The 26,359-nt window shown below is 44.6% G+C and overlaps 1 protein-coding gene across 1 annotated transcript in view; it reads left to right on the top strand.

Annotated features, from left to right (window-relative positions):
• Window positions 1-26,359, top strand: part of CC2D2A (coiled-coil and C2 domain containing 2A) — a 486,222-nt gene that overhangs the window by 374,061 nt on the left and 85,802 nt on the right. Inside the window, exon 23 of the mRNA XM_078772721.1 lies at window positions 21,883-22,086. Coding sequence (XP_078628847.1) covers window positions 21,883-22,086 — 204 coding nt within the window. The remainder of the gene's footprint in view (window positions 1-21,882; window positions 22,087-26,359) is intronic.

Here is a 26,359-nt window from a genome sequence, read left to right as displayed (position 1 = left end):
GGTTACGGACATGGTGTGAGAAATGGAGAAGTTGAAAGGATTTTGGAGTTTGCTGATTTGTAATACTCAGTTCCAGAAAGAGGATAATAAGCTTGTTACATGCACATCAGGTGGGTCAACGACAACCATTGACCACCTGCTGGTGCTTAGGCGAGATAGGGGACACCTCCGGGATACAATGGTGATCCCGGGGGAGGAGGCTGTTTCACAGCACCACTTGGTTGTCTGCGCCAAAAGGGTGAAAGGTGCGAGGAGAGCTCAGCGGGTGAAGTACCAACCGAGAATGAAGGTGTGGAGGTTGAAAGAGGTGACTGAGGGAGGCATTGAAAGAGAGGCTGAGTAGGGTAGAGGATGATGTGGTTGAGCTTGAAAGTGGTTGGATGTCAATGAAAGATAGTCTGTTGGGAGCCGTTGGTGAGCTTTGTGGATGGAAAAAGGACCACAGAGGCACTCGGAAACATGGTGGTGGGATGATGAAGTTGGAAAGAGGATTGACGAGAAGAGGAAGAAGGCGAAGGGTACGGGGGCAGAAAAGGCAGAGCATGAAAGTTATAAGGCAGCCAAGAAAACTGCAAAGAAAGAGGTATCAAAGGCGCAGGAGGCATGTCCGAAAATGTTCGGAGAACGCTTGGATTCGGAAGAGGGTCAGAGAGCGCTATTCAGGATTGCAAAGCAGATAGCGAAAGAGGTGTGATGTGATGGGGGTGAGTTGCTTGTAGGATGAAGTGTGACAAATCGTTGTGGACCCAGATGGAATTAAAGGAAGATGGAAGAGATATATGGAAATGCTGTTGAATGCAGAAAATGAATGGGATGGCAACATGGAGAGTAACCAGTTTTAGGACCGGCAAAGAAGATAACTGAGAAGGAAGTTGAGGAAGCGATAAAAGCAATGAAGAGTAGAAAAGCAGGAGGGCCGACGGGAGTTGTTGAAGGTTGAAGGCAGCAGGAGGTTCGGGTGTGAAGAGAATGACAAAGATCTGTAATCTGGTGGTGAAAGAAGGCCGCATTCCAGTGGATTGGGAACCGAGTGCCCTCGTCCCTCGATACAAAGCGAAAGGTGACCCTCTGGCATGGAATAAAGTTATTGGAGCATGAAATAAAGGTGTTGGAAAGGGTGTTGGAGAAGAGGATAAGGAAGAAAGTGGAGACTGACAAAATGCAGTTTGGATTTATGCCAGGAAGAGGAGCGACACGCGCTCTTTATTGCAAGGCAGTTGCAGGAGAAGTACATGGAGAAGAGGAAGAAGTAGTTTCTTGTGTTTGTTGTCTCCCGTCGCCCCGCGGAGCGAAAGGGGGACTATGGTTTTCGCCTCCATCCGTGTGTCCGTCTGTCCGTCCGTCCGTCCGTCCGTCCGTGCATACATGCGTGCGTGCGTGCATGCGTAAGCGAAGGACCGCATTCGAATTTGGTGTGCGGGTGCAACCCACGTCAAATCCAAGATGGCCGCCGCCATGTATGTCTGATGCCATGTATGTCTGAACCTTGTGAGCGGAATATCTTGAGAAATAAGCGAAGTACCATCTTCTAATCTGGTGTGTGGGTGTATCTCGGCACAACGAAGAACCAAATTGAAAATTTGGTCGCCACGTCAAAATCCAAGATGGCCGCCACCATATATATGTCTGAACACTGAACGAAATATCTTGAAAAATAAGCGAAGTACCAACTTCTAATCAGGTGTGTGGGTGTATCTAGGCATAAGGAAGAATCTTTTGAAAATTGGGTCGCCACGTCAAAATCCAAGATGGCCGCCTCCATGTATGTCTGAACCTTGTGAGCGAAATATCATATCATAGGATGTTTTCTGCGTCTTCCACTTTGTCAACTCACATCACTTCCCCAACGGGGGACCTAGGCGTAACGCTTGTTGGTCTGGAGAAAGCATTCGATAGGGTTCCACGTGAAGTAGTGACATGGGCATTGAGGAAGTTCGGAGTGGAGGAATGGTTGATCAGAGTAGTGATGGCAATGTACGAAAGAGCGCGCACAGCTGTAAGGACGAAGAACGGGAACAGTGGTGAGTTTGAGGTGAAGGTGGGAGTGCATCAGGGGTCGGTACTAAGTCCACTACTATTTGTAGCTGTGTTGGAGGTGCTGGCTTGGAATGTAAAGGAGGGTTTACCGACTACCGTGCGAGTTGTTGTATGCAGATGATCTGGTGTTGATTGCAGAAAGTATGGATGGACTGAAGGAGAAGATGAACAAGTGGAAGGAATGTATGTAGACAAAAGGTCTGAAGGTGAATATCGGAAAGATGAAGGTGATGGCAAGTGGTAAAGCATGTGGTGAGGTGGAAAGAACTGGAAAGTGGCCGTGTGCTGTGTGCTGGAAGGGTGTCGGAGTGAAGTCCATTCAATGTACACTGTGCGCTGAGTGGGTTCATCAAAAAATGTAGTGGTTTGAGAGGGTCATTAACCAGTGTGGCAGCTACATTCAAGTGTAAGGTGTGCACAGAGGGAGCTGCAGATGGAGGAAATGTTGAGTTGGATCTTGGAGACGGCGTGAAGCTGGAAGGTGTGAAAACATTTTGTTACCTCAGAGACATGTTGAATGGAGAAGGTGGATCAGACTCGGCAATGGTTGCTCGAGTGAGATGTGCATGGAAGGAGTTTCGGGAACTGAGGGGCGTGCTGACGAGGAGAGGAGTGTCGTTGAAGCTGAAGGGAAAGCTGTATGCTGCATGTGAGAAGTGTTATGATTTATGGAAGCGAGACATGGGTAATGAACGTGGAGCAGCAACGAAGGGTGGAAATGCAAATGGTTCGGTGGATGTGTGGAGTATCATTGAGAGAGAGAAAGACAAATGATGAATTACTGAAGATTGTGGGAATAGAGCCTGTGATGGATGCTGTGAAGAGAAACAGGTTGAGATGGTTTGGTCATGTGTTGAGGAAGGATGAAAGTGACTGGTTGAGAAGAGTGATTTTACATGACTGTAGAAGGAAGTAGAGGACGGGGAAGACCGAGAAAGACTTGGCTAAAGGCGGTGGAACAAGAAATGCGGGCAAGGGGGTTATCAAGGGGAGATGCAGAAAATAGGGCAAAATGGAGAAGATTGTCATGGGGACCGCAAGGCTAACCCCCGCTCTGGGAGGGAAAATGGCCTTAAAATGCCTGTTGTGTGTGTATGTGTATGTGTGAAGAAGCAGCTCTTCGTTTGGAAAAGAAGTCCACAAATAGCCTGAAAAATGACGCAGCTTTTTATTAAAACCAACTTATACAGATCCGGAGGAGACAAGACATCTACAGCAAGATCCAGCTTCATGCCACGTCAAGCCTTCCTGGAAACACATTGATTCTCATTCACTTATATATGAATACGATTATCAGAAAATCTCCGAGAGAACAAAGCGACTGGCGAGAGTCCCTCCCACCGTTATCCGCTGTTCGGGGGAGTCAGCCCTTCCTTATCATTCGGACCAAATGTTTCTCTGGGCTCCGAGAAAACAGAAATGTAACTCACAGAGAGAAGAGTGCATGCTTGGCCAAACAAACCCATAAAATATATGGGTTTGTTTACATGAGTAATTCAAAGCATGTTTATACAGAGTCATGCGTCGCTGTGATTAATACAAAATATATATGTTTATGTCTGCAATACAAACATTCTACTAGCGTTACACAAAATCACGCGCGTGAGCGTGATTTTACGACCGGCCTTATCTAGCCTTGAAAAAGCACACGTATACAATTTGTCCAGCACGACCGAAGCGAGCCTTTCCTCATCCAAAACTAAAACGAAGCAAAAACCCTTTATTAACTTTATGAAAATAGCATTTTTAAACAACATTTAAATCACTAGGGCATGCCCGTACTATATCTATATCTAAAATTATATCCCCCCCCTCTATTTACATGAAATGGTTTGGTCCAAAGCGAACGGCTTGCGAGTGGTGACAATCCCCCCCCTCTATTTACATGCAATGGTTTGGTCCAAAGCGAACGGCTTCCGGAGTTTGGTAAAGAAATCGCCATCGCGTGCACAAACGCGCAGGAAAGCGAATGAATCGCAAATTCGTTTTTATTAGTTGTAAAACATAGTTTAACGCCAACATAGTTTGCAAACGTGAAATAAATGAATACGCTCTCAAATGTGCCATCCGAGGCAGAGTGTGCCCGCCACGTTCGGCACACGAGATCGTTCGCTGCTCTCTGATTGGTTGAATCGTTTTTTGGACATAGCTCGGTAAGTAATTGTCCGATTAATATGAAACCTTGAAAAGGCACATCCTCGGGTCCCCAGCAATATACCTGGCAAGTTAAAAGTATATCGGACCCGTGGTTGTCGAGAAACAGCGGTCACAGACAAACAGACGTACAAACGTACAAACGTACAGACAGAGATTACTGGAATTATAGATAGATAACACATTAGCAACCAACGTCTATAACTGAACTTTAGGCAATAACAAATCTACAACTTGACATTCCTTCCTCTTGTCTCGTCGAGACAAAGTATCTTAAGAGACAACGTGCCACATCGGGCTTTATTGAAAAATAATTGTGTAATGCGGGTATTGAAAAAATAATTGTGTAATGCGGGTATCTCCCAAGGGCATATCGTGCGCCCAAAGCGCCTCGCCCGTGCATTTGGCGAACGTGTCGTGTGGTGCGTGCTCGGAGCCTGAGGGCTCAGAACATGAAAGTCCATTAACGTTTCGGATCCACAACGAAGGTGTCTGGTCCAGATGAGGTTCTGCTCCGCCAGAGGGCCCATCACCTCCCCTGCGGAACTTGCTCCCCCCACCCTTTGCAGACTCAGTCCTTGCAGATCTTCGAAGTTAATCAACGATCATGCCCATGAGGTCCCTCACGTGCTGCTGTTCTGGGGAATACATAGTATTGTCAGTATCTTGTGTCTCAATTTCCTGGTCAGGGTACAGAGCGTAAAAATCCGATTCACTTGAAGCATTTGAACTTAATACATGTGAAGAAAAGAGAGGGACTTCCTTTATGTCAAAGTCTCCCATGGGCGCCTGGTCGGCTTGCGGGTCTAGGATATCCACGTCGGGTCCCTCGACCGCCAGACCCAGCGTCGCAATCAGATCCATAGTTGGGTTGAAAGGGGGCGTGCAGCTGTCAGCTTGTAATACATAAGCAGCGTTAGCCAGTACACGCAAGGGGTTTATAGCACAAGTATCACAGTCATCACATACACCGTTACAGGCAGCAGCCAGTTCCCACATGGGATCCGCACAAGTATCACAGTCATTACAAAATTCAATGCAATTTTCTGGAGCGCCGGTCGCAACTGCCTTGTTGAAGGACCCGTTCAGGTCGACGGCCTCTGTGGTCAGAGCCATAGTCGTTGTCGGCGGCTTCTTCACTTTCCATCCTGTAAAATACTTTCTCATACAGAGGAGGACTAGAGATTTCATTAGTGCCCCCCAAATTACTACCCCGATTATCACAGCCAGTGCGGTCAATAACCACTTCACTATGGTGCCCGTCCATCCCTGGAACCAGTCAGTGAGCCAGCTAAATGTATAAGAATTTTCGCGTGCGATCCGATCGATCGTCAGGGCGTGGCTAGTTTCCCTTAGTTTCACTATTGCGGCTGACACTCCTTCAGATGGATCGGGTATGTAAGTGCAACATTTTCCCTCTATAATTCCGCATACCCCTCCTTTCTCTGCCAGGAGCATGTCCAAAGCCACCCGATTCTGCATCACCATTGTACGCATGTGAATTACCGTGTCCAATAGTATGTCATGAGCCGTAGCGGTGTCGTTTGCCACCTTTTCTAGGGTCAAAGCCAATTTGTCTATCCGGAAACTATCCATGACTGTGCCCGCTCCTGGGAAGAAGAAACCAAACACCTTTTCCCATAGACTCCCGTGTAGTTTAGTGGTTCCATCTTCGTTCATGACTGACCTCTTATAACGCCTGTCCAAGGACTTTGGGTCTAGCTCATCCAGTATCTCAACGTCAGGAAGGACTGAACCCAGATAACATGTGCCCCCCCAATTATTTGGTAAATAGGGGTAAGCCTTGTCGCCGCATATAAACATTGTCCCATGGGGTGGGACCAGGTGGGTGGATAAGCACTGGAGTCCCTTTACCACCCCATTAATCCTACTAACCCCCCTAGAGAATGTTATAGCCGTTATGTTGTGGTTGTGTTTATCTTGCAGTACTATTCGTAATGTAATCCCCGAGCTCCCTTGTCCCAGCTTCCCGGGGAGAGTGTAGGCGCATTCTGATTCTCCCATACGCAAGTGGCCGGAACCCTGGAGGCAGACCGTCCCTTTCTGTGGTTTGACCCAGACGGGGCAGGCCTCTCGGCCACATGGGCAATCATTGACGGGCGATAATTAAATTGTCGATTGCAACTCTTGCCGTTGTCAACCCCTTCTCTTTCCAGCGTGGTGACTAAACATGGGGAATCGATAGGTTGTGAGCAGAGGTCATTGAGGGACAGAGGTAGCACTATCATGTGTATTCCTGTGGTGCCTGCTTGGGGAAAGTGCATGCACGACCAGCAGTGTGTCCTATTTTGAATTGTTGCCACCTCCCTGGCCACTTTCCAATATGTGTTTTCCCCCCTCTTTGGGGCCTTATCCTGGGGTTGCGGCGTGAGTATGTATTCGTTGCATCGTATGTAGTTCTTTTCGCCACCGGCCGCGCCAGGGGTCCAGACGCTGCACCGGACCTGCATGGTCATGTCTTTCCCTAGGCGTGTGCGTGTTTGTAGCTTAAAATCAGGGGTTCCCCATTGGTATCCTGGTTGGGCCAAGGTCTTAATGCTAGCTTGCCCGTCTTCCCGGAACTCTCGTTGCTTTTGTAGTACCATGCCAACGCGTCCAGGCCCTGCCGACAGTGCTAGCCAATTTATGTTCACCCAATTTGTGTGCAGGGCTTTCTGTTCGAAACATGGTAGTGATACTCTTTGTCCCCATGTTACGGTGAGGTGTCGGGTTTCGTTTTCGCATCTATTGGAATCGGAGTTTCCCCTAGCTGCTGTCGCTATCAATAGTATTGTACCTATGATTAGGCCCATCCTTACTGTGGTTGCTGTGGTGTAGTGTCTGGTGCTTGTATGGCCAACTTACAGTGCGTGGCGTGGATCCACGAAGTCTTGCCCTCGCAAAAGACTGCCGTTGGTGTAGTCAGCAACACCTGGACTGGTCCCTTCCACCTTGGTTCCAAGGCGTTCTTGCGGGTGAAGTGTTTTACGAGCACCTGGTCTTTTTCCTCTGGTGGAACACCTGGTCCACAAGTCTCCTGGGAACGCCTGGTCTACAGGTCTCCAATTCATAGATTCAATTCATTCAATTCATAGTTTCATAGAACACCTTTTCTCCAATTTCCTAATCCACTTTTTTCAAGTGGATCCAATTTTATCCAATATTCAATTTTTAAATTTAATCCCATTTAATCCAGTCCAATTCAAATTAAATTCAATCCTTCTCTCAGCATCCCATTACCTGTTTCCAACATCAATAAAATAAAATTATAAAATAATAAAAATCAATCATCTCAAATCTCAAATCAATCAAAATCATAAAAATCAATAAAATAATAAAAATAAACGAAAATTACTTCAGCTAGAGTTTCAACTAGAATTAACACAAACAAACCACCATTAACCTCCATTAACACAAACAAACCACCATTGACCTCCATTAACACAAACAAACCACCATTAACCTCCATTAACCTCCATTAACCTCCCCCTATTATTTATTTATTTTCACGAATAAACAAATAATAGAAATAACCTGGTCTACTTCCAATTTCAATTCTGGTCAGTTCTGGTGTCTGGTCACACACAATGTTTTCCTCACCCACTGTGATTCGCTCAAAATAGATTCTCACTGTTATGTCTGAAATTCGTCTCATGAAAACCCATTCAAGAGTCCGGTGTAACAGACAGCCAAACACATAGACACGCCGAAGACCCCAGGGTACCCATCAAACTAGCTTGTCCCCAGATCCACAACACAGCGAAACATGTAACTTTACTAAAACTAGAACGGGCACTCGGTAGAGCGCATACCTTCGCCGCAGCTACTTTTGTTGCCAAAATAAAAGACTACAAGATCTGTGTACCAAAGCCACACCTACGTTGTCATGCGGGAAGATTTGTTTCAAATTAAACCATTCTATCCCGCCAAAAGTTTGATATTGTAATCACATCCATGACCTTTTCATGACCTTGACCTTGACCTTTGACCCGATCGATTCCAAAATCTAATCAAATGGTTCCCGGATAATAACCTATCATCCCACCAAATTTCATGCGAATTGGTTGAATACTTTTTGAGTTATGCGAATAACATACACATACACACACACACACAAATACACAGCGATCAAAACATAACCTTCCGCTTTTGCGAAGGTAATAATCACTTACTCATAACTAATACTCATAATAACTCATAATTACTTATGTAATTACTCATGCCAATACTTACTTAAAATAATGTAATATCCCAATCTTCACCCCCTATGCAAATCGAAGCACCCCGGACGATCCACAACCAATATCAACCACTGTAGCCGTCTTCCCGACTCCAGGAAGCCACACGCAGCCACATACATCTCCATCCACGTCACACAAGACAACAGCCAACGAGTGTGTCCACCACACAGAAACCTTTGGCAATGCAACAACCAAACTCCCAGACAACCAACAACAAAACCCAATCCATCTCCATGGCTCATCAAGCAGTTCCAACTTAATCCAGCTTCACATACCGATTTCCCCAAAAACTCGTGAAACTTCACCCCCATTTTGGAAAAACCCTGGACTAAACCCTGACACCCTAAATAACTTCAGACTCATCTCCAATCTACCCTTTCTGTCAAAAGTTTTGGAACGTGCTGTGGCCACTCAACTCAAACATCACCACTCTGCCAATAACCTGTATGAAACATCCCAATCCGGATTCTGCTCCAGCCACAGTACTGAAACTGCTCTCCTCAAAATCACCAGCGACCTTTTCTCTCCTCTGATGCTGGCAACCTCAACATTTTCATCCTCCTCACCTCAACGCCTCCTTTGACATCATCAATCACACCATCCTCCTCACCCTGTTTAGACCAGCTTGTGCCTATTAAACCCAAATCAGTTCACTGGCAAGCCCACAAGGACCACCTACTACTCTCAAATTATCTACTCTGGCTCCGGAATCCCAAAAGCACTCTTCTCTACAATAAACAAACTAAATAAACAAACTTTACAACGTGAACAAACTCCTCAGCGCCCTGGATGCCACCACCTGTCATTCAGAGTAGACAACAGCATCTCCTTTCTGGCTTTCAGCATCTCCTTTCTCCTTTCTGGCATCCAAATAAAATTCTGGCTTCAAATCAACTTCCTCGAACTTAACTATGATAAATCTAAATTAATCTTCGTTTGCCCAAAACCACTCATAACTTTGCCCCCAACATCGATGGTTTCCCAGTATCCACCTTTTATGAATTTTATGAATCTTCTCATTATTCGAAAGTTTACAAAATGTTCCAAATCTGTATATTATTTTCTACTGTGGTTATATTAAACCATTATTTTACAAAATCCAACTTTCAATAAACTGAAAAATGCTTCGCCATGGAATAGTCCACCACTCATATAAATAATCATAAGAGTTCTGCGAAACATCTCCATCTTTAAAACTTAGCCAACCAATTTTAAACCACATGTTTTCCCCCCAAAAAACAAGTCACATTCTTTGTATATTGCCAACATTGTTCATCGTTTAAGTATCATCCAGAACTAAATTTTTATAAACCATCAACTTGTAGATGCATTTATTTATATCCCATTAACCCAAGAACTCTCAATTGCTTGGTTATATTTTAGTAATGTCATATATCCATATTTCTTTTCCAAAATGTTCCTGATATACACATTAATCCCATCTGTCTTTGTTTCCAGATGAACTCAAATCAGGAAATCAACACAAATCCTTATTACCTCCAATCAATCACACTGCACATCATTCCCCGTCCTTGATGGATAATTTTACATCCAGATGGGCACAGCATCCCGTTTTTGGCGACCCAGCCCTGAAACAAGCCCCTGGACTCCTTGCAGGCTGGACCAAAACCCCTGGACGAGGTTGCATCCCAGTACTGACTCTGCTGCCTTCTTGCAAACCACTTCAACTCCATGAATTTTACATGTTTCGTGAACAGAACAAAGCCCTCTGTAATCGTCAGATTGAACCTGCCCCAAACCCGTCCATATAAACTCCATTGTTGTCCTGTCCATCTCTCTGTTTGTGGATCCGGTGCAAAGTTACACAAAGTTCCCGTTTACATTTTGTGACTCACAGCTCCTGCCTCCATGGAACAATGACGCCTAAGCACTCAATTAGCCCTCCCAGTACCAAAGACTTACAATCAGACCGACAGACAGACAAATAACAGAGGCATGTCGCCAGCCCCAGCACAGGACATCACCTTTCCGGGCAGGCACAATATAATCCACAGTATCGAAATGCCAATTTCTATCCGGAGCCTCGCGAAGCCAAAATCGGACATGTTCACTGCATTTCAACCTCCATTTCACTGACCCTGACTATCCCCATTGCTCGATCACGCACGTCACTGTGCTCGGCCCGGTTAAATTAAACTCAAGCGTACTGTACCTGACGCTTCCGGTCGGCACCGGAAGTCTGTTTATTTCTTGAGACCCCTGAATCGGGACATCAACGACAATTACAACGACAAACAGGACTCGATATTCTCTGTTCATTAATTACGTACATGATTTTGGTTTTACCCACAATATAATGTCCCGATATTCTCCAGATTTAAGTCCTATATATCCTGTCGTTAAAGCAACACCCTGTAGACTGACTCCGCCTGTCGTTCTTCCAAGGTTAGTGAATTATCTCCGACCTCTTTCCCTTACAAATCTCGAACAAAGGTCAACTAAACTTTAAAAGGTCAAACTTCGAATTGGGGTAACCAGCGCTTTATTATTCCGCAACTAATACAATTACAAGTCCGGCGACATTCCCTGCAAGAACTCCACATCCAGACAGACAGATGACCATTATTGTGGCTCCACATTGCAAAATGCTAACTTCTACGAATCCAACAACCGTCACAATCCGCCCAGGAACTTCCAGGCGTGCTCTACAATGCAGCACCTCTCTACCTGGTGCACACCTTTCGCACATCCCTCCTCGTTCGCACAACGCTTCATCAACACCTCCTCGCGCCCACACAACTGCAACCCCCGTGTCCACCCAGAGTGCCCAATCTGCGACCCACAATCTTCTCGGGGCACACACTTCCTCTGAGAGTGGGCGAGTTATCGCCGGCACTCTGAGCAAGTCTCATACAGCACACCCGTGACTCGCGGCTCGCTCGGCTCCTGCCCGAACGCACAATATCCCTCTACCCAAACTTCCACGGAGCCGCACGGCGGAAACACAGGTTTGTACCACACTTTAATTAAACGAACATCGCCAGGATTCTCGGATAGACGTAAATTTCACAACACACATGACAAAAATCCGATTTAAATTCAGAGATCGCCGATCGACCTGGCACAACCATCTCAACGCGACGACGCCACGCCGCCCCCCGTCTTGGCGCGCACCCTCGTGCCTCCACACGAATCCCAACACTCCCTGCACGCCGCTCTATTCGCGTTCACGGCGGGGTTTACCTCACGTTGGGACATGCAGTCGGCTGTCATAACATAGAGCTGTCATAACAAATCTACGACCTGACATGTAGTGAGCTGTCAGAACATTGAGCTGTCAGAACTCATCCCTAGCTCGTAAACATCGCAAAAAAACAGGATCTCCGACGCTTCACCTCCCCGACCCCAAATGCACCACACGACACCAATTCCAAAGGTGAGCTGCCTCAGCGATACATCCCACACATACAATCCACAATATCTGCCATTGAATGAACTCTTCGATTCCAGTCAAACACACACTTTGACCCAAACTCTGAACCTCCAGTTCCACAAACTCCAAACCTCCGTCCGGCTGCCGCTCGAAAGAAAAAAAACAGCCCATCCTGCAACCATCTCCAAGAAACCGCTTCATATCAACAGTAGGTCGACAAGGGCACTCCGAGTGCTTTCCTGACCCGATTTATATCAATTCGCTTCCCAAACAACTCCCAAACAGATGAAAATCCGGACTCAGTTCAGGACCTCGCCTGTTCTCTCGGATAGACGCTAAAATGGACATTCCCGGCCTGAATTTCCCCCATGTCGAGCAGACCACTTACAAAGCTTCACACCGAAACCCTCTGCTTTGCATATGTCATACAGACAGATACATTGGCCAGATACACACGTCAATTAACATCCCAATATACATTCATTCCTCATTCATATACTCATATAAGTCTCCCAGACTTTGCGCGAAACTCAGATCGACTCAAATCATGCCTTTCTCCAGCCACTCCCAAACAATCTTTGCTCATTCATGTTACGTCTCTCATTCAAGGAAAAGGATTTTTTTTGGGACGGGTTGGACGGGGGTGGGTTGAGGTGAAAAAGGGAAGGCAGGGCGGGGGGTGTTGGGGTGTTGCCTAGAGCCCCGGGACTGAGCTCAGGTCTTGGGGGGGTGGGGGGTGTTGCCTAGAGCCCCGGGACTGAGCTCAGGTCTTGGGGGGTTGGGGGGTCTTGGTCTGGTATCTGGTCCAGCGGCATCACTCGCTGATTTACTTGTTTAACTGCTTACTTACTTGTCCTCTGGCCAGGGATTATTTAAATCTTTAGTTAACACAGCCCAGTCCTTTAATGGTCTTACCGCGGCAAAATGATGCCTCTTAAACATGAAAGATGCCGGGGTTCCCTTAAGGGGTTCCCTTTCTTTCATTAGCTTGCTTCCCATCTTATTGCTCTGGGCTGATCCTTCCTGGAAAGTTCTCGGCCTGGCTCAACCTTTACGGCTGTCCGACCTCACTTTTCCCCCTTCCCTTGTACCGAACGTTATCTTCACCGATATCCTGCGCAAATCCTTTTACTGGCCATGTTCCTATGGCCCTCTTAAGTTAGCCACAGCCCTTCGTTCCCTGGCATGCAATGGCATACCCCATCTTGTCTCTGGGCTGTTCCTTCCTGGAAAAATCTTGGCCACCTGGCTCCAGCCTATATGGCTGTCCGACCTCATTTTCCCCTCCTGGTGCTAACTGTAACTTTAAGCTTACTGTTAAGTCCTTACTGGTATCCTTACTTGTTTATCCTGGCTTTAACAAAGCCACGTCATTCTGAGGCCTAAAATGAGCCTTTAGTTACAATTTCTGTTCGAGTGCAGGCAGCGCGGAAGACAAGGAGACTGAACCCGCTCGAGGGAGGAAGGTACGAATTTGGAATAATAGCCCTCTGATATAAAACAACTCCCACCTTTAATCAAATCCGCGTGCCGGCGCCGGCCTCAGGCAGCCTTCCTCCTGTCCCTCGGGCTCCGTTTCCCGTCGTCCGGTGCTGACCCCACTCCTGGTACCATCTGTGAAGAAGCAGCTCTTCGTTTGGAAAAGAAGTCCACAAATAGCCTGAAAAATGACGCAGCTTTTTATTAAAACCAACTTATACAGATCCGGAGGAGACAAGACATCTACAGCAAGATCCAGCTTCATGCCACGTCAAGCCTTCCTGGAAACACATTGATTCTCATTCACTTATATATGAATACGATTATCAGAAAATCTCCGAGAGAACAAAGCGACTGGCGAGAGTCCCTCCCACCGTTATCCGCTGTTCGGGGGAGTCAGCCCTTCCTTATCATTCGGACCAAATGTTTCTCTGGGCTCCGAGAAAACAGAAATGTAACTCACAGAGAGAAGAGTGCATGCTTGGCCAAACAAACCCATAAAATATATGGGTTTGTTTACATGAGTAATTCAAAGCATGTTTATACAGAGTCATGCGTCGCTGTGATTAATACAAAATATATATGTTTATGTCTGCAATATAAACATTCTACTAGCGTTACACAAAATCACGCGCGTGAGCGTGATTTTACGACCGGCCTTATCTAGCCTTGAAAAAGCACACGTATACAATTTGTCCAGCACGACCGAAGCGAGCCTTTCCTCATCCAAAACTAAAACGAAGCAAAAACCCTTTATTAACTTTATGAAAATAGCATTTTTAAACAACATTTAAATCATAACACATTAGCAACCAACGTCTATAACTGAACTTTAGGCAATAACAAATCTACAACTTGACATATGTATATATATATATATATATGTATATATATATATATATATATATATATATATATATATATATATATATATATATATATGCATGGACTGATTTTGTTCAAACTTTGCACAAAGACAATACATGAGAATATACATGTACATAATATTTTGTTTTGTAATCTGACCAAAGATGGTCGACTTTAACTCCATACAGCGAAATTACTAAAATCACGGGGCCTATGCCATTTTGTGTCTTTTTCTTCTTGTTGGTAAAGGTTTCCATCTTTAATGGGATGTTTTAGTGTACCACCACTATTATTGTGGTTAATGGGATGTGATGTGGAAATTTAGATTTGAACTACTCTATTTATCAAGAATCCAATTTCCAAACTTGTCAGAAGATGATTGACAGATTTTTTATTCTAGTGGAGGACCTCACTTCGGTTACAAGAAAGATATACGTCAAGAAACAAAGAAACCCGTTTAGCAAACTGCCAAATCCAAACGAATACACTGCAAACAGATAATAACAAGGTCCGAGGCAAACTCCACACAAGAATCCAACATCAAAGTTCACAAGTGAAAATCCTGTATCTTTGGTCCAGGGCAGCCTTCTTATACTTGTGGAGAACAAGGAGTGGGGCTGGGGCTGATGGGAGGAGAGAGGAAGGGGGAGGAGCATAGATTGTGGGATGAGAAAGGGAAATAAGAAGTTCAACAAAATTCAACAAATATTTGGCAAATCAAAAATGAAGGCAACAGCTTTTCGTGGTCTCTGGCGCCACCTCTTGGATTCTTCACGGTAAGGCAGGTCATTTCTTGAACATCTTGGCATTTGTAAAAAACACATTACACAGTTCGTTATCTCTTTAACTCAGCCCTGAATGTCCAAGTGCCTGATTTATATGTTGGTACAAGACATTTGCCATGTCGCATCCTTCAGTACAAACAAGTTTATGGCTTTTAAGAGGCTCTTTGACGAGGACCTTCTGCGTTGTCAGCTCTCAGTTAGCTTGGGGGAGGTTGGGTCACAGAGAGTTTAACCTTTCAATACTTTATACCTTATGGAATTAAAGTTTGTGTCTTGTTGTTTCAATACCTTACCATTTTGTCTCATTACTTACACGTAGGTTGTGTCGAATTAATAAAGCATTAACTTTAGTTTGTTTGGCTTGAGAGAGTGTGCAATTGGCTTGGCTGGAGAAAGGTACTTATGACCTTGGTTGCTTGGTAACTATCTGTTCTCAAGAGGGAGGTAGGGTGCTTTGAATGCTTACAGATGCTAACACCATGCAATACAACTTGACACACTACAATATATACTTATACAGACTTACTAACAATTAAAGAGTTTTGTTCTTTAGGTTAAATCATTGAGTATGCGAGTTAAAGTTTTAAATCATGAAAAGAAATATGAAATCAAAGGAGAAGTCTTTTTGGAAAACAAAATATGCTTTGTGAAACTTCATTATAGCGCGCCAGGTGTGGATAGGCATGCAACACTGGTTTGGCCTTCGTAAACTCCGAGATAACAAAGTTTGAAGTTTTCCTGCAGTTTGTAACTTTTCTCAAACTATATATATATATAGGAATCTGAATACAAAGCTATCCGCCGAATATAGTGGTTATACATGTTATATAAAGAGTATATCCATTGATTATACAGATATTTAAATGGAAGAAACTATCCGTTCGTATTTCCCTGTTTAATTTGTGAAGCGGGGAAAGGCAATTCAGCCGTGCAGGCCGGCGGCCATGGAAACCGCACACGAGATTGCCCGAAGGTGCAAGAGAACGATGTACGACCCTGCTCTGAAGTTCAGTAAAGAAAAATAGTTAGAACTGGTAGATTTTATAGAACACGATTTGTGCTGGACTATATATATATATATATATATATATATATATTTGTGACACCCAGGGGAGTCCAGGGCTCCTGGTGGTTTGTTTACAAACTACACCACTCCCAAATATGGGGTGGGAGACCATAAATAAGTAATTTGAAGGCAATTCCCCAAAGGTAAGTGGTCAATTAACTGAACAAAGAGATTTCAAATTAATATAATTTATTTGAACGTTTGGTAGGAGAGCACAATACAACACTTTATTAAACTTGAGAATATCCCAAAAGACGAATAGCAGCCAAGTAATAAAACCGATCAAAAGAACAGCAGCTGACAGCACTGAACAAATATCTGTAAAGAAAACATAAAATTACCTTTCTCATACTTAAAAGCATCTCCAAAAGGGTTTAACTTAACCCAACTACCCACCAATATAAATATACAAATCAACTATACACAAAACGCTCATTGTTTACACGACATAAAACAAAATCACATACCCTTAGCACAAGAGATCAGGGGTTACCCAGAACATGCTGGAAACACTCCACTGCACCTCTGCAGAGACAGTGAACACATAATGCGGTTACCATTTAACAACAACAGCGTCCGTATTCCATTCATACATAAAAATAACAAAATGGCGTCGCATACTCAATGTAACCCTCGCTTCGTCAACCGGTTACATGCACTCACCCACTGGACAGCCAGGAATTCACTGGAGAGTACAAAAACTCGGAAATACACTTCTTGAGCAGATGCAACCAAGCACAGCACCCTCGCTGGGACAACCAGCACAGAGGACCCGAGCAATAGTAGTCTCCCGATATCTTCTTCTTCTTTTTTGAGGTTTAATGGCGCTTTCAGAGCCGCGAGGCTCTATATACGCCACGCACCCTAACATCCAAACAAAACCAAACCAGGAGGTTTACACTAGAAAAATTAGAGGCTCACACTGCTAAACCCGTATCTTTGACGAACTTTAAAACTGATCTACAAAACCCAGGTTGTTTCAGATCCAGCCAGCGAAAGGCTTCCGGCAGACAACACCATGTGATCCCCATTCCGCGGACAGAAAGCTGGAGACGAGATCTAGCATTATTATAACGCAGACAAAAAGAAAAACATGGTCCAGATCTTCGGGAACCTTACACCGATCGCACCACCCCGAGGGATGGCACCCGATCCTGTGAAGATAAAAATTGAGAAAACAATGTCCAATTCTAAGTCGAGATAAGATAGACTGCTCCCTGCGAGGGAGCCGGGGAGACGACCCCAAGGACACGATCGATGGATGCACCTTGTGACAACACCTCCCCTTAGGGGAGGAGTCCCACTGACTTTGCCATATAACATTAATTTTCTGTTTAATTAAATTAGAGAGGTCTGCCTGGCCGAGCGGAACCGGGGTTTCGAAATCCAGATTGAGGGCGCGTTTGGCCGCCTGATCACACACTTCGTTGCCTGCAATGCCCACATGGGCCGGGACCCAACATAGATCGACGACCGTGCCCCTCCAATGGGCCAAACTTACGAGGTGAATTACCTCCAGAACCAATTCGTTCCTACTGCCAGGCTGGAACGACCTAAGCGCTATCAGTGCCGAGAGAGAGTCGGAAAATATGACTGCGCTGAGGGGATAAAAGTTTTTAATCCATTCAAGAGCCAAAACAATTGCATAAAGTTCTGCCGAAAATACCGACAGGTGGTCTGAAAGCCTGAAAGCCTTGGTCACCTTCACATCAGGGATGCAGAAGGCAGCTGCAGTACGGCCAAGACCCGGATCTTTGGAGCCATCTGTATAAGCATGGAGAGATTGACTCCAAAACTTGTGAATGAATTCAACAGCCATGTTACTTGTCACGACGGGATTGTCCCTGTCTGTCATACTCTGTAAATCCAAGTGAATTCTTGGAACCACGAGGGTCCAAGACGGCCATAGGGGCACTTTATTGGCTGAGTTAACCGGGGGGAGGTCCAACCCCAACCCTTTAACCGCCCTAACACACTTGAGACCAAAAGGGGGAAGCCGACGGAGATTACCGAGAGCATGATACTCCCAGCAATCCAGGAACAGAGAACTGCCAGAATGATTTACCCCAAAGGAAATGCATTTGGCCCAGTATTTGAGAATAGACACTTCCCATCGAAGTGACAAACGCAGCTCACCCGCTTCAACCAGGAGAGCGCTCACTGGAGAGCTTTTAAAGGCACCAAGACATATGCGGAGAGCTTTGGACTGAACTCCTTCCAACCTCCTCCGGATGGACAGGGACATGTCCCAAAAGGCTTGACACCCGTAATCAAAGTGCGAACGTATTAGAGCTCTGTACAAGATAAGGAGGCTATCCTGGTGGGCACCCCAAGAAGTACCCGAGATACAACGGAGAAGGTTGAGACCCTTCGAGCACTTAGCTACAAGTTTGGCACAATGGGCATTCCAGGTTAAGCCCTTATCAAAGATCACCCCCAAAAAGGGGACCACCGGAGAGACTTTTAGAGCCGTGCCATTGACTGTTAGTCTGACGTCCTCAACCTTTCTCTTGAGGGTAAAGATTCCGAGCTTAGACTTTGGCCCAGAGATGGCAAAACCCCATTTTGCAGCCCACTGCTCAATACTGACAACATCAGCCTGAAGGCGCTTGGAGATGAACGCACAGTTCCTGCCCCGAACCCAGATAGCTATATCATCGGCAAACAAAGACAAATTGCCCCGCACCCCTGGAAGAGAGGCAACGTCATTTATCATTATGTTAAAAAGGGTGGGACTAATACAACTACCCTGAGGAATACCCTTTTTAGTGAGAAACATGGAGGACAGAGCAGCACCAACACGCACTTGAAAAGATCTGCCAGACAGGAAATCACGGACCCACCAGGAAAGTCTGCCCCTGATGCCTAACTGGTGAATCTTAAACAGAAGACCGTCCCTCCAGACAGAATCATAGGCCTTCTGAATATCAAGGAAAACCCCCAGCACCGACTCGCGGACGATGAAAGCCTTCCTAATGTCATTCGCCAGAGAGACTATTTGATCTGAAGAGGACCGACCCCTCCTGAATCCACTCTGACATCTATTAAGCAGATTATTATTTTCTAAATAAAATATCAGGCGTTCATTAACCATCTTCTCCATAAGTTTGCTAACAACAGAAATAAGAGCTATAGGGCGGAGTCTCCCGATATGCCTGCACAGGTAGCTTATAAAGCAAAAAGGGGCGGAACCAATATAATTATCTCTGACGGGGACGAATGATTGGTCCCACAGGCCACATATTTATGAAGCTTTAATCAAGCAATGATATATAATTAAAGCAATGCAGCAAGCGACTGAGACTCAAGAAAGTCACTCAGTTCACAAATTAAGTACGCAAATAATTAATTGCACTCCACATGTTTTAGTGAACCCCATTATTGTGGTTAATGGAATGTTTTAGTGTACCACCGCTATTATTGTGGTTAATGTGATGTTTTAGTGTACCACCGCTATTATTGTGGTTAATGGGATGTTTTAGTGCACCACCGCTATTATTGTGGTTAATGGGATGTTTTACTGTACCACCGCTATTATTGTGGTTAATGGGATGTTTTAGTGCACCACCGCTATTATTGTGGTTAATGGGATGTTTTAGTGCACCACCGCTATTATTGTGGTTAATTGGATGTTTTAGTGCACCACTGCTATTAATGTGGTTAATGGGATGTTTTACTGTACCACCGCTATTATTGTGGTTAATGGGATGTTTTAGTGTACCACCGCTATTATTGTGGTTAATGGGATGTTTTACTGTACCACCGCTATTATTGTGGTTAATGGGATGTTTTAGTGCACCACCGCTATTAATGTGGTTAATGGGATGTTTTACTGTACCACCGCTATTATTGTGGTTAATGGGATGTTTTAGTGTACCACCGCTATTATTGTGGTTAATGGGATGTTTTAGTGTACCACCGCTATTATTGTGGTTAATGGGATGTTTTCATGTGCCACCCTATTAATGTGGTTAATGGGATGTTTTAGTGCACCACCGCTATTATTGTGGTTCATGGGATGTTTTAGTGCACCACCGCTATTATTATGGTTAATGGGATGTTTTAGTGCACCACCGCTATTATTGTGGTTAATGGGATGTTTTAGTGCACCACCGCTATTATTGTGGTTAATGGGATGTTTTAGTGTACCACCGCTATTATTGTGGTTAATGGGATGTTTTCATGTGCCACCTCTATTAATGTGGTTAATGGGATGTTTTACTGTACCACCGCTATTATTGTGGTTAATGGGATGTTTTAGTGCACCACCGCTATTATTGTGGTTAATGGGATGTTTTAGTGCACCACCGTTATTATTGTGGTTAATTGGATGTTTTAGTGCACCACTGCTATTAATGTGGTTAATGGGATGTTTTACTGTACCACCGCTATTATTGTGGTTAATGGGATGTTTTAGTGTACCACCGCTATTATTGTGGTTAATGGGATGTTTTACTGTACCACCGCTATTATTGTGGTTAATTGGATGTTTTAGTGCACCACCGCTATTAATGTGGTTAATGGGATGTTTTACTGTACCACCGCTATTATTGTGGTTAATGGGATGTTTTAGTGTACCACCGCTATTATTGTGGTTAATGGGATGTTTTAGTGTACCGCCGCTATTAATGTGGTTAATGGGATGTTTTAGTGTACCACCGCTATTATTGTGGTTAATGGGATGTTTTCATGTGCCACCTCTATTAATGTGGTTAATGGGATGTTTTAGTGCACCACCACTATTATTGTGGTTAATGGGATGTTTTAGTGCACCACCGCTATTATTGTGGTTAATGGGATGTTTTACTGTACCACCGCTATTATTGTGGTTAATGGGATGTTTTAGTGCACCACCGCTATTATTGTGGTTAATGGGATGTTTTAGTGCACCACCGCTATTATTGTGGTTCATGGGATGTTTTAGTGCACCACCGCTATTATTATGGTTAATGGGATGTTTTAGTGCACCACCACTATTATTGTGGTTAATGGGATGTTTTAGTGCACCACCGCTATTATTGTGGTTAATGGGATGTTTTAGTGTACCACCGCTATTATTGTGGTTAATGGGATGTTTTCATGTGCCACCTCTATTAATGTGGTTAATGGGATGTTTTAGTGCACCACCGCTATTATTGTGGTTCATGGGATGTTTTAGTGCACCACCGCTATTATTGTGGTTAATGGGATGTTTTCATGTGCCACCTCTATTAATGTGGTTAATGGGATGTTTTAGTGCACCACCGCTATTATTGTGGTTCATGAGATGTTTTAGTGCACCACCGCTATTATTATGGTTAATGGGATGTTTTAGTGCACCACCGCTATTATTGTGGTTCACGGGATGTTTTAGTGCACCACCGCTATTATTATGGATAATGGGATGTTTTAGTGCACCACCGCTATTATTGTGGTTAATGGGATGTTTTCATGTGCCACCTCTATTAATGTGGTTAATGGGATGTTTTAGTGCACCACCGCTATTATTGTGGTTCACGGGATGTTTTAGTGCACCACCGCTATTATTATGGTTAATGGGATGTTTTAGTGCACCACCGCTATTATTGTGGTTCACGGGATGTTTTAGTGCACCACTGCGATTATTGTGGTTAATGGGATGTTTTAGTGCACCACCGCTATTATTGTGGTTCACGGGATGTTTTAGTGCACCACCGCTATTATTATGGTTAATGGGATGTTTTAGTGCACCACTGCTATTATTGTGGTTAATGGGATGTTTTAGTGCACCACCGCGATTATTGTGGTTAATGGGATGTTTTAGTGCACTTCAAACACATGGATTTTTTGAATTAAATTAAACTTTTGACTAATTTGCTATGAACCAATTTGTGGTTGCAGTTTGAATCCCATGAGGAGTCGAGGCTGCTTTTTGGTGCAGAGGCATTTCGTCGACAGTGTCATGCTGCATTTCCCAACCGTAGACTTCTTACTACCGTCATGGACATTACTGGTCAAACGCTCATAGTCACACGATACCTCCATCCACTCAAGCCTCCATCAGAGCTACTGGAAATCAATCCTGGACATCCTGACTCCACTGTGGTGAGTCATGTTTCATGTTAGAGGCTAAGAGCTTACAAAGTGGGTTCAGGGGATCTACTTCCTGTTCACACACCAAGCTTCCTGCTCATTTTTACATTGGTCAGCTGGGCTTTGACAAGTGCTATTGTGTAATCGTGCAATGGTCCTCAACATACAGAAAGGACATATGATAAAGCATGTTTGTGCCATGGAAACATGAGAAAGCTTAACTTTCAGTTTGAAATCCGTTGTGGGGAGCAGATGTTAGATTGCATTTCATCATTCCGTGGCAGCTGAGAAGCTCCGATCCCTTGTCATTTCACTTGAATTATCATGATACTTTGCATTACGATGTAATATATTCTTACGGTTTTTGGAACCTTCACATGTAAATTTAGGAGTAAATTCCCTTATAAATGACCCCTGTGTACATGTCCCCTTAATTGGCTGTTAAATAAAGATTGCACTGAAGCGCGGTGCTACGCGCGCTTGCTTGCACAACAAGAAGGAAGCGGACAATGCGGTGAGTTTAAGAGTCTTTATTAAAAGAGCTCACTGTAGCACTGGCGCGCTCCGGGCTGCGCGCCCGGTGTATATCCCGCGGCCACGCCTACCCCTTGGGCGTGGCCGCCGCCCACTTGGTGCGCGGAATGATGCCCTCACGCCAGTGAGCTTTCGTGTCTGCCACACGCGCCCCCACAGAATTCCCGCGCACCTGGAGGGCCAGTTTGCGGGGCAAATGGGTGACCCGGCCGAAGCGCCCTCTGGCGACCGGCGGCGTCCGGGGTGCAGGGATGCCAGCTGGGATGCCTCCGGCCGCACCCGGGATGGGCGCAGGACCGGGGGGTGGCGGGCCTGGGCGGTGCCAGGGGTCCGCCCGCAGGGGGGGCGGCCCCGACGCGGGGGCGGAGCCACCGGCGGTGGGTGGTCCACGTCGAGGTGGGCCGGTTTGAGGCGATCCAACGAGATGCGGTCGGGAGTACCGCCGATGTCCAAGGTGAAATGTTTCACCCCGGTCTCCAGCACGCGGAAAGACCCATCGTACGGGGGCCGCAGTGGTGTCCGGTGGGTGTCGTGCCGGACGAAGACGTACTCCGCGGTGCGAAGCTCCGGGGTGACGTGGGTAGGCGGGTGCCTGTGGTGCGCCGTCGGCACCGGGGCGAACCTCCGGGCCGTCTCCTGCAGCGCGGAGCGCTCCTGCGCCGCGCCGTGGGGTCGTGGTGCCGTGGGGTCGGGGAGGAACTCGCCCGGCACCCGCAGCGGTTGTCCGAAGACCAACTCCGCCGTGGATGTGCGCAGGTCGTCCTTGGGCGCCGTCCGGAGGCCCAGCAGGACCCAGGGGAGCCTGTCGACCTAGCCGCCATCGCAGAGGGTGGCCCGGAGCGTGGCCTTCAACGAGCGGTGGAACCGCTCGCACAGGCCGTTGGCCTGGGGGTGGTAGGCCGTGGTTCGGTGCAGCTGGACCCCGAGCCCCCGCACTACCACCCCCCAGAGCTCCGATGTGAACTGGGGGCCGCGGTCGGACGATATGTCCGAGGGGGCGCCGAACCGGGCGACCCAGGTGGCGATGAACGCCTGTGCAACGTCCGCCGCCGTCGTCGCCGCTAAAGACACAGCCTCCGGCCACCGGGTGGTGCGGTCCACCATCGTCAGGACATGGGTGAAACCCCACGAGGGGGGCAGAGGTCCCACCAGGTCCACGTGAGTAGGTGATAAATGTTGCTTCTGGGACACCTCCGTTTAACATGGGAAATCCCTATCTAATGTCATTTACCCCCTTGTCTTTTTCAAAAATCATAAACACCTCTATTTCTCCCTCTATGAACCTATAATCCTTCTCACCTTATGAACCTATAATCCTTCTCGCCTTATGAACCTATAATCCTTCTCACCTTATGAACCTATAATCCTTCTCACCTTATGAACCTATGATTTTCTTCCTTTATGAATCTATAATCCTTCTAGCCTTATGAACCTATGATCCTTCTCACTTACATGTAATTTTTACCCTATTCCCCCCACTAGCCCCTTAATGTAGTTCCTTAGACCACTCTACTAATGAGCCTATAAATATATTATCTCTTTCTAACTTTTTAAAGAGTTCCATTCTCCTATAGAACTCATCCCCATCAAGTACATTTATAAAGTATACAGGTTCCTTAACCTTTTGTTGTGAAAGTATAAAGTGGTATGTTTCACGGAGGGTTCTTGTTTGACCTCCTCCTCTCCCACATACCATTTTAAAATTATAATATTTATTATCCGATTGATAACCATTAAAGTTCTCACTCCACTCTAATATATTTTTCTTCCCACCCTCCATTACCCCACTTAAGAAATGAATACGTTTATCCGTCTTGAGAACCTTCTGACCAGTGATTCTCTCAACCTCTTGAATCTGATATTTTTCACATTCGTTATGTTTTCCATTTATATACCAAGGTTGATTACACCTCCACTCTTTAGTCTGGTTGATACTTGGTTCTATCATTTATATAATAGAAAAAAGGTGGTGGTAGCCCATTAAAATCCCTAACCCCCCTTTTTAACTTATCACTTATATATATCTTATCACATATATATCTTATCACTTATATATCTTATCACTTATATATCTTATCACTTATATCTTATCACTTATATATCTTATCACTTATATATCTTATCACTTATATACTTATATAACCATAAGGGAGACTATCAATTCCATTTTCTAAAATAAACCTCTTATCATCAAAAGCCCCCAATGCTTTCTTATTCACCTCTTCTGAATATAATTGATGTTTATAACTTCTTATTCCATTAATCTTTCTAAACTCTTCTTTCTTTGTTGTTAAACAGTTATAATAATCCTTAAAGTTTATTGTTTCTTTAATGACATTTTTCTTTACACCTTTTAACTTCTTATCAGTCTTTTCAACGTTATTCACAATGTATTTATAAGCATAAGCCTTCGACCTCAATCCCACAAATTCACTCATAACATTTCCTCCCAATTCATCCTTGAACTTTCCAATCACCTTTTTATTTTTAGAAGAGAACAACTCACTCTCTGGACTGTAATTACTTGTATCATAGATATTAATGTCCTTTTTCATGTCTGAATAAACATCATCAGTATTAATTTTCAAAATAAAACTATCAGTATCCATATACAACAATGACACATTATCCTTATACTTTGATTTTAGATTAATATAAAAGTAATCATACATCAATGACTTTGACAAGTCAAGAATTGATGTTCCAATGTAAATAGGTTTGTCCATTTCAATACTCTCTTTAACCAAATGGATCGCACAAAAGTTCTCAGTAAAGACCTCAGCTCTAGTAAAACTCGGTCTGTTAATTAATTTTGATGCTTGTTCCCAAGATGTTGCAAGTCTGATATTTTGTCTTTTCCTCACATTCTCCATGGTCTTACCAAAGACCGCATTATTCATCAATTTATAAAAGTCTTTCTCAAAATCTGTTTTTGACTCTGTTCTTCTTTGTGTATTAAAATCAATGTACCCCTTTAACCAATGACTTTGATTGAACTTTAGAACCCTGTGGATCTTCTCTACTCTTAGACCTTTTGATAAATATTGTCGCAAATTTCTTTGGTGTAGTACATAATTTTTCTTGTTATATAATGTAGTAAGTAATTTTTCTGTTGATTCACCTATATCAAACGATCGTTGATAATCACTCAACCATTCTTTCTTTGGACTTTCTTTCTCACAAGCAAATGGAAGATCTTTATGTTTGATATGAAGTTCTTCAGGATATTTTAAATCGACCTCAAAATAATAACCAACCTTTGAATCATCCAATTCTTTTTGTGTAGAGATACATACATCTTGTAAAACCTTTGTGTAGTCTTTTTCCTTTACCCATCTTAGTTTCCCATAAGGAAGAGCTTGAGACATTGCCCAGCCATACAAGTTGTTTGCGTCACAGTACATCAAGTAAGAACTCTCTTTCGTTGAATCATAATTTGGAAGATATTTGTTATTTGCTTTTGCGTATCTGCTCGAGCATACTTGTGAAATTCCACCTCTTTTTGCCTTTTCAATCATCAAAAGCATATCGACATCGGTTATCAAATCCAAAGCTTGTTTTGTCATTTTCAACATCGCGCTCCAAGCCAATCCAGGTGCTGTGTAGTAGTGAGCAGGATCCAATCCATATCCATTGCGACAAACAGATCTAAAGGCTTCAAATACATCGGCCAATAAAAGCACATCAGTTTTGAGATACAAATCGTGATACTCGCCAAGATTCTTGATGTTATATTTTTCCCAAACATTTT

This window comes from Myxine glutinosa, chromosome 2 (assembly GCF_964187855.1).
Source record: "Myxine glutinosa chromosome 2, kmMyxGlut1.1, whole genome shotgun sequence".
Lineage (NCBI taxonomy): Eukaryota > Metazoa > Chordata > Myxini > Myxiniformes > Myxinidae > Myxine > Myxine glutinosa.
Note: the sequence above shows the minus strand (reverse complement) of the source record. Positions and strands in the feature narration are given on the sequence as shown.